Raw genomic sequence first — 10,064 nt, 5'->3', positions numbered from 1 at the left:
GAGCGTGCGGTACAACGAGGGGCATGCCCTGTACCTGGCGCTGTTGGCCCGCAAGGAGGGCACCAAACGGGGCTATCTCAGCAAGAAGACGGCGGAGACCAACCGCTGGCACGAGAAGTGGTTCGCCCTCTACCAGAACGTGCTCTTCTACTTCGAGGGTGAGCAGAGCGCCCGTCCCGCCGGCATGTACATGCTGGAGGGCTGCAACTGTGAGCGGGTGCCGGCTCCCAAGGGATGCTCGGCCGGCAGTGCCAAGGATGCTGCGCTGGACAAGCAGGTACCGCCCCGACGGCCGCCCCGCGCCCCAGAGGAGGAGGGGGAGGGGGGGAGGAAAGCCGGGCGCTGCCGCCCCCCTCGCATCTCCCCGGAGGGGTCACGGTGTCACTACGGGCTCTGGCCCCCACGGGGAGTTCCCTCCCGCTCCTGGAGCTCCTGGAGCGCTGGGAAGGGCAGCAGCCACTCAGAAAGCGGCGAAGCCGGTGGCTTTTTTGTCCTCTGCGGTGACTTTTCCCTCCTCCCTGACTCTTTTTTTCCCCCAGTGACTGCAAGCCGAATTTCAGTGGGGTGCCCGAAGAGCAGCATCCCACAAACGAAGTGTCGTGTCATCTTGATGCCAGCACTTCTTTGGTGCAGCTATACATGTCTCACCAAACTCAGCAAACAGAGGGTGCGAAGGGCCAAAGTCCCAAAAGAGCACAGGGACACTCTAAGGAGTCACCGAGCTTTTCCCTGCGGGGCTACCCCTTTCCCAGCGATGCTCTGAAGGGGTAACAGGCTCTCAGCTCCCCCTCGGGAACTCCTGCCCTGCAGGAGCGAGTCCGTGCCCTGATTTGCAGCCCGCGCAATCTCGCAGGAGTGGGCAGGTTCTTTGCCACGCAGGTGTTGTGAAGCCGATCTTGCTTGAGATAGAAATGGTGGCACAACGCCCGAGCCGGGTCTCTCCTGCCTGTTCTTGGGGGAGGACCCTCAAGGCTTTGGTGGGATTCCTTCCCAAGAGGGGTGGTGGTTCATAACCGTGAACTGTCGAATTCCTGGCCCCCGCCCCCAGCTGATCCTCCCTAAAGCTGATCTGTTTGACATGACTGTGTCAAACAGGCGGGTGTTTAAATACTCTCCGTGCATTACATAATCCTGAGGAGAAGGACGCCGTGGTTGTTCAGCGTAGACAGAGATCGAGTATCTCAATCACACGCCTTCAGTTGCCTCATTTGAATTCCTGATCTTATTTGCTGCGGGTTTGAAATGTGTTTGTGTCTGTGCCTGCCGTGCCCTCGCGCCTTTCTCCCGGAACTGGAGAAACCCAACAGGTGTCACACAGGTTTGGGGAAGTTTGGGTGGTTGCGAGGAGCGTGGTTTGAGCCGCCCGCAGGCGTTTCCCCAAGGTTGTGAGAAAGGGACGCAGACCAAAGCCACGCTCTGAAACCCAGCACATCGCCGTGCTTGGCTAGAATGGTCTCCTTTGCAAAGAGAGCTTTGGTGCTTTCTTACCCATTTAGCACAAATACTTGTGCTTCAGCAGCCTTCAGATGGTACACGGTTAATGAGTGAACTTTGGGAGGCTGGGATGGCTGTGGTTTTGTCATATTCACCCCTCACACTCTCACTCGTTACTTTGAGACATGTTTTTATAGCATTATAAATGGAATATTAGAGGATTCCCCACATGAAATTAAACGTGGATGTTGCCGTGCCTGCTTTAGATTGTACACTTGTTTATCGATAGTGTTGTTAAACCACATCTTGATGAAGAGAACTGTGTGAAAACAAATCCTTTCCATATCTGTTCCCTTAGAATCTTAAATTGTGTTTTTATATTGATGAATGAGTTGTTCAAAATTGCATTTAGCGGTGCAGAGACAAAATAATTACAGATCATGAAGCTGAGCTTTACATTGGTTTAAACATCAGCTATGTTGGTTTTCAGCAATAGCGGGCTGCTGTTAAAGAGGCAGAAGAACACTTCATTTTTCTTATGGGGTGCTAGTTTTAATTTTCAAGGTAGATCACTAGAAAATATCTTTTTATGTTCATCTTTTGCTTCACCCAAAACGTTTATTCAAAGCTTTCGAGCTTTAGTAGTTTTTACAGACCTTTTTTCATTAAAGTGCACCCTTGTTTGTATATACATATAGACACAAACTTTTGCTAAGGTATACAGGAAAGTCCCTTAGTGACTAAAACTGATCCATCACAAGAAGAAAATAGAAAGATTTGAAAATTAAACAGTCTTTTTAATTCAGAAAATGTGCTTATATTCTTACAGGTGTGAAGTAATAAACCATGAACCTCTTAATTAACAGAGGCACACAAAGTTATTTTTTAATTAATCAATCAGATGATGACGAAAACTCAGTGTTGCACATGTTAGTTAGTGTAAAAATACTGCCTAGATTTAATTTAATTTAATTTAACCACACAAATGTATTAATGGAGTGAAAAAAATGAGAAGCTCTGTGCCAGTGTTTGAAGAATCAGATCTCTTTTCTGCGAGGGACAGAAGAAAAGAGTAATCTCTTTCAGTCTAGGTTTTATTTACATAGGTAATTTAGACATTAGAGTGATAATGTGCTATAGAATTACACAAATGAGGGAGAGAAAGCAAAATTAATCACGAGAGACCTCCATCAGCATATTTTGAGTGGATATTTGAAAAAGCAATGCATTTTCTTCAAGTTATGTAATGAAGATTATGGAAAATGCTTGTGGGACAAATAGATTTTGTTTTCCTTAACTTGCGGATCCTTTTAATTTTAGTTTTGAGTTGTTTTGGAATTGATTGTCATGTCCTGTGCCAGGTAAAACTGGTAAGTTGTCAGAGCTCAGTGGGAGGAATGTTGCAGCTCTGCTACCTCACACAGGAGACTGAATTTTGGTAAACAGATGTGTCTAGGTTTGGGTTATCTCCCAACAATCCCAGCAGTTGGATAATTCCATATTTAACCTCTGTTGGTGCTGTTAGGCTCCTCCAGCAGCCTATCATGAAGGAAGAGTAAAGTATTAGAGGAACCACTATTGTGTGGAAGATTCCAAATGCCTTCATAAGATTTGCTGTAATATTACAGTGTTAAAAAAAATTGCAATGACAGAATGTGCTTATTTTGTCTTTTCCACTAACATATTAGTATGAATATTTTTTTCTTCAGAAGGATATTTACTTCAAAGGAAATTCTTTTTAAAAAGTACAGCACCTTTCTTAGTAATAATGAGTGAATTAATTGATATTCTGGGAATGTGGGATCAAGTTGAGTGTGTTGCAGATAATAAATGGTTTGTAGGGGGAGGTTTTGTTTTTATGGAAAAGTGTTTTGATCTCCATCAGAATTTAAAATAGTTTTTGTAAACACCAAACCGTTGTTGTTATAAACACTGATTTTACATTTCAGTGATGCCTGCTCGGCTGGTGCTAAAGGAAAAAAAACTCAGGAGTTTTTTAGGGGTGAGATAAGGAAATTAGGGGTGAGATAAGGAAAGGGTTTAATTGTGCCAAGGCAATAGATGTTACAAGATGCAGGCCCGCTGTGCTCGAGATGTTACATTTTATAATGCTATATGTCCAATCCCAAGTGTGTCCACCCTGTAGCCTTTGCTCTGGTCCGCCCCGGGTCCACCCCCTTAGAATTGAGTCTGGGGTGTATTTCGGGACCACCTCTTCATCATTCTCATCATCTTCAGAGCACAGAGGGTACACAGTCACCTAGTTCTTGACTCTGTTCTGTTGTTCAGGCCTAGATATGGGTGTTCTCTAAACAGTATAGGCCTTGCCTTGACAAGAGACTAAACATTGCCAATGAATTCAGGGGTGGATTTGATATGGGGAGCATACAATGGGGTAAGAGGGTTAAGGAATGCGTAAACTACTTGTACTACGGGGAAAGGGAGTGAGGGCTGCTGCTTTTAAAACCTACTTATAAAACTTACAAAAATTAGAAAAATAAAAAACTAATAGGGGCTTAAGGCATCATCAGAAAGATAAAAACAAACATTAATTTATTGAAAAAATAACAATGTGGAAGAATCTGAGTTTCAAAACAGCAAAGTAACACATGGAAATACTACATATGAAAATTTTCTGATATTAGTTAAACTGCTTCTTCCCGCAGGAATTGTGGGCTGTGAAAAAGGGCAGGTCCCAACAAGTCCTTCACTGTGACACTGAGAGACTCAGAGAGAATAAATTTCAGCTTTTCTGTTAAAAACTCTGGAAAGAGAATGGCTCTGCTCCAGTGAGTGGTTAGTCTCTGTTGAAAGTGAAGTAAAATGCTTAAAACCACACTTTCTGCACTGTTTCATAGAAGGCTGGCATATGTTATCCAGCAAGTTCATAGATACTTTTCTAAATACTATTGGAAAACAAGTGAATAGAGGAATGTAAATATTATCATTATTATTATTGTCTGCATTGGGAGGAGGCCTGTATGTTTAGATTCCTTCATAACTGTGCATTGAATACATGGAAATGTTCTGATACAGTTATTAATAACTGTCTTAGAGTATTTAGGCTTGTAAATGTTACACAATTTTAGCAGAGACTATTCTTTGTATCTTGCCTGCAATAATCTTCCTTCCACTTAGCAAAATTAAATGCAGTATTAAGTCCCTGTCCCCACAGATTAGCAGAATCCAATTATTTGAATTTTTTTCTGCTTACTGTAGCTCTGATTTTGTAGAGGATACAGTGATTTTGTGGTGTTTGGAGCCTCTCTGTTTTACATACTTTCCTTGATGTGCTAAGGCAACTATATGCTACCAACAGCTTTTGCTGTACCCTCTCAGATAGTTTAATATATATATAACCTGATAAGAGCATCTACAGGGCATTTTTTTCTGAAGATATAATGAATTAAATGTTAATCACTTTTATTGGGCAAAAGGCCCCATGTTGTTCACCTTCCCATGCCTGTTTTATGTAGCAGGTGGCTGAGGAGTGGTAGGGGGACTTTTTGGCACCTTCAGGTGTTGCATTGTCCATAAATCTTACTGCTTGCATGTGGGCAAGAAACTGCCTGGAGTTCCAATTCAAATGTACACCAGAGATGACCATGTTTTAGAAATTTTCTGTAGCATTTAAAAAGTAATAGATGACTTTTTCTTCTCAGCCTCTGACAAGAAAAAAAAGTGTTAGATTTTCATCTTCTCCAAACTTTTTTTTTTTTTTTTTTTTTTTAATGGAATATCTTCAACAGAATGAGTTAATGAAAAAAGATGGCTATTGGTCCTCCTGGGAGTAGTGTTTTTGTAAGGTCTTCTCGTGAAAGAGTCTTATGTGAAGACAGCTTCGGGGTAACCTGTTCTTGTTTTAGTTTCCCAGGTTATCTCTGTCCCCTGCTATTGTCTGGTCACTGTCACCAAAATACTCTGGTTCAAACAATTCTGTTTTGTATTTAAGGGGTAACTGAAAAGCAGGTTACTGGCTTTGCACTTCAGGAAAGCTGCAGCCAAGTGGCTGCCCTTTTCTCTTCATGAAGAATTGAAAAGTGAGTTTACAATGTGCCTTCTGACCTCAGGCAACATGTGGTAAATAAATGGAAAAATAAAAGTAAATTAATGAAACAAACAAATGCCCAAAAAACCCCAAACAAACAAACAAACAAACAGAAAAACCTCTTCTGATCTCTCCAGGGACTGAACTTTGCTGTTTGATAAATGCTTTGTGTTTACCTGCTTCCTTAGTAGCGAGCACATTTTGTGAACAAATGGAAGAATAGGAAAATCTGACAGCTATATTTACTGCTATTTTGCCAAAATTTAGGCATTTCCTCCTAGCTCTAGAAAATGTTTGTTTCTTCCATAGTTTTACCAAATGAGCTGTTTGTAACTGTGCAATAGAGGGGAATGTGCATGGCTGATAATTGATTTACACACAGATGTAGTTTATTTTTTACTTACCTTACTCCTGAAAGATTGGTTAAATTCACACAGACAGAACTTGGACAATATCGATGACATTTAATAGTTTAATATTAAACCTTTGGCAGCTTAATCCACCTCCAGTGACTTCGGTCACGAACCACTTTTCTGTTCTGGAGTGTCTGTCACCCTTGAGAGCAAAAGGCAACAAAGGACACCACCTGAGTATCTCAGGGAGTAACTGAAGGGTCATTGGGACTGATGGTAGTAAGACCAGATTATGGTGAGGCAAAGTATTATTGAAAAGAAACGAGGGGGTGAAGTCCTCAGCATTTCCCTGCAAGGTATCACAAGATCCTGAAATATTACAGTGTGCTCCAACAGAAGTGCATCATCCATAATTAAGTTATTGGATAATTAGATCCCAAGGCAAATGGCATTTGGCAAAGGCTTATTTGTGGGGTTTCTGGGAAATCCTTTTAGCTAACAGGTGAAATGTCAGCAAGCAAATGACTGGAAGCACAGGTTAGAACTAATTTGGAAATAAATCCCAAGGCATAAAGACCAAAACTGTCACACAAACACCATGTAGGAATAATGTGTCTCACAGTCCCAACCTTAAGCATCACACAAAGGCTGTATGAGGTGACCAGGATCTGCATAGCTTGGTGTAGCTCGTGCTGTTGATAGAAACATTCAAATTAAATTTCAAATATAAAGCATCGTAACAGTTTAACATGAATTTAATTCTTCCACTGGTCTTACAGCCTGTACTACCACTCGTTTCATTTCATGTCCTTTGTTGGTGGAGTTGCACCGACTTGGCTTAATCTGTTCAGTTCCTCAAATGTAAAAGGAACATTTCTACAAATGAAAACAAATTCTGAGCACAAAAATAGCAAGTCAGTCACTAATCTACTGAATAATTATACTTCATTTATATTAATTTGCCTTTATTTAATTTTTATAATTGATTTGTTGGTTTGGGGCTTTTTTTCTTCATCATTTAAGCAGATTGGTAACTAGTTGGACATGGTTTAGTGCTGAACATGACAGTGCTGGGTTATCAGCTGGACTTGATGAATTTAGGTGCTCTTCCATAGACCTGCTGTGGGGCAGAGGGAAGTGGGTAGGTTTTATCTGAACTGAGAACAGTGTTGATGTTTGTCTTCTGTCTGACTGTGGACTGGCCACACCAATGCACAAAGAAGGTACTGTCAGCCTGTCCCCATCCTTGAAGGAAAATGAGATTTTAGGTAGTACCTCTCGATTTTTTTCTATCTACCAGCCATTGCTGATGCTGAGGATTGATTCATGGATGGTTTTTTTTTAACACTGCGCCTCTGCTCTAAATGTTTAGGCATATATGCTTGCAATTGAGCTTCCAGCGTGGGTTTTTTGTTGGGTTTTCTTTTGACTTACCAATCCCATAAGGTTTTCTGTTTGAGGTACAGAATCTGTGTATATAGAAGCAGAGGCTTCCCCAAGTCAATCCGGCCATTTTAGTATCTTTTGGTGCTTGTCATGAGCTCAGAACTAACTTTTTTAGGATGTGTTTATAAACTGCCAATTCTGAACCGAGCTATATTATCATTTTTCATTTTACTTCTGGAAGCGTTTTTTTGTGGCAGATCTGATCAGCTCCACCACTTCTTAAAAAAAAAAAAAAGGATTGTGTTTTAACAGCTAAATGGTGTAACTATTTAAAAGAATCTGGGATTATATTCTCCTCTTTCTTCTCGTGGCACTGTGGAACAGTGACTTTTGTCCATCTTTTGCCTTTTGAGGCTTTTAACTGTGATATAATGGCTGAATAACATGTTGTTTAATCATTCTGCAGGCTTGAACCAGTGGGATTCAAGTTCCTAAATTCTGCAAGATGTCCATTGGAGTGCAGTGTGCCCTTTGCAATCTTTTGAACTCAGCAAGCTCATTAAATTGCTTTAATTAATTTTATTTAGTTCATTAGATTGCATTTTAGAAATGCTGTGCCTCTAGTTAACATTCCTTGAGTAAGCTATAAATTCTCTGTAAATGTCTATATTTGTGCAGTAGTGGAGTATAAGACAGGGTGCTTTTCATGTGCCTTCAGGTGCCTGACCTGAGCTGGATACCCTGGCAGAGAGTGAAGTCCTGGCCAGTGGAGTCAGCACAGTCTGAAGATCTGGTCACCCCATCCTAAATTAGGTGTTTGCATCTGTTCTGACATTTTCTACACACCACTGGTGTTTTCTTTTGGTTGTTTTGGGTACATGCTGGGTCCTCACCTGTTGAAAGTGTAGAAAGGCTGCAGGTGACCACTGTTTCTTCATTCTGATTTCTGTTCCCTCCTCTGCCTTACTCAAGTTGTTTCTCCTGTTTCAGCAAATCTTCTCAGGAATTGTGGAGATCATATTCAACCTATTTCACAGAGTGTCTCTGGTGTCCTCCAGATTGAAATCAGATTTTATTTTTAACCCCATGCATTATGGAGGCTCAGGCATGACAAGAAAATTGCAGCCTTTTTTTTGCACTAGACATGTTCTCTTCAGTTTGGCACTCACGGAATAATTTTAGTGAACTATTATAAGTGCTTCTTCCTAATTTGTTGAGGAAGAAGAGAACCGCCCACCAAGCACACCTTGCACTGCCATCCTGTCACGCAAGAAAAATGGCCTTTCGTCTTGCATGCAGCAAGCTCCAACAGAAACTCCGTGACATCCAGAACAAGTGGTGGACCGATCTAGCTGAAAAAACTCAACTATGCGCAGATGCAGGTGATCACAGAGGATTCTATGAGGCCCTGAAAACAGCATACGGGCCTACATACCAAGTCCAAAGCCCTCTACTCAGCACAGATGGTCAAACGCTTCTGTGGTGGTTTGAAACTCCCAAGAATCTAATTTTTAAGTTCAAGCCCCCATCCCACAGTTTGCCGCCGTGAGAGGGTTTAGCGATGGTATGGACTTGATATCTTTTTCACCTCATGTGGAGAGTTTTTAGACAAAACACAACCATTCATTATTGGGGGGGAAGGGGAAAATATTTACAAAGGTTTATTTACACCCACATATATATTTACATTAAATTAAATTTCTCCTCTTCTTCAATAAAAGTCCAAGAAGAAAAGAGAAAAGTCTTTCTGTCATTTCTCAGGCCACAGTTCCTTCATTTAAGTTTTTTGTGGCACTAGTTAGTGTCCTTCATTTTCCTGAGGCAGCAGATTTAAGTATGGCAGTCAGGATTTTTATTCTACTTTGTGGAAATTTCAACCCCGAGCCTGAGCCTTTGGGGGATTTCCTTGTAGATCTTCACTCCTCTTGGGTTAGAACACTGAAGACAGCTTTCAGTTCAGTCTTACCAAAGCTCTTCTGCTCTGTCTCAGCTCGCCAGCATGATAGAAGCAGCAGCAGCAGAAGTAGTAGAGGGCACGGCCACCTCCTCTGCATTCTGTCCTGGCTCAGTTCTCAGGACAACTCCAGGTTTTCAGCTCCTTTCTCCCTCTCTCTAGCTGCTGCTGCATTTTGGGACTCCCTAAGGGTTTGGAAGTCCACCCCTCCTCTTCAGAGAGTCTCTGGTTTTTGGGAAAATAATACTGTCTTACCCCAAACCAGCCCTGTTGAGTTTTCCTCTGTTTTGTTGCTGGCTGTCCCTCCTGCAGGAACATCTCTGTGTCTTTCAGCCGGCTTCACGTTATCTCGCTGCTACTGGCTATCTTTTGGCTTTTAGCCACCATTGTCTCTGTTCAGGACTGCTCCGCTGCCGCTTTCAGTGTCTTCTGCTGCTGCTGACAGTAAGGAAACTCTTCCAGCTCTTGATTACGGGACCCGGTCCAGCTTTGACACTATACTGGGTCTCTCGTAGCCTTGGCTGGGGGCTGGAGGCCCTTGGCCCCCAGAGGGGCTCACTGGCCCCCTGCCTCCTCGTGGCTCAGATCATGGCTACCCCCCTTCTAAACTATCTTCACCACCTTCTCTTCCGTTTCTGTGGGCATGTAATTTCTGTAGGGCACATGTGGACTATTGATTGGTCCAGTATTATCAGTGGGGCAAACCATTACTACCTCAGAGAAAAGGTTTTTCAAACCACCACAGCTTCTAACAGATAAAACCTCCATTCTGAATCGATGGTCTGAACACTTTCAGACTCTTTTCAGTACCAACCGTGTAGTCCAAGACTCAGCAATTCAGTCCATCACACAACAACCGGTGAAGTATGAATTGGATACTGCCCCCACT

The 10,064-nt window shown here is 42.3% G+C and overlaps 1 protein-coding gene across 1 annotated transcript in view; it reads left to right on the top strand.

The window, feature by feature from the left end:
- Positions 1-10,064, top strand: part of RASGRF2 (Ras protein specific guanine nucleotide releasing factor 2) — a 129,116-nt gene that overhangs the window by 928 nt on the left and 118,124 nt on the right. Inside the window, exon 2 of the mRNA XM_008923065.4 lies at positions 4-277. Within this exon, the coding sequence (XP_008921313.4) occupies positions 4-277 (274 nt within the window). The remainder of the gene's footprint in view (positions 1-3; positions 278-10,064) is intronic.

Source organism: Manacus vitellinus, unplaced genomic scaffold (assembly GCF_001715985.3).
Source record: "Manacus vitellinus isolate BGI_N305 unplaced genomic scaffold, ASM171598v3 scaffold_23_pilon, whole genome shotgun sequence".
NCBI lineage: Eukaryota > Metazoa > Chordata > Aves > Passeriformes > Pipridae > Manacus > Manacus vitellinus.
Note: the sequence above shows the minus strand (reverse complement) of the source record. Positions and strands in the feature narration are given on the sequence as shown.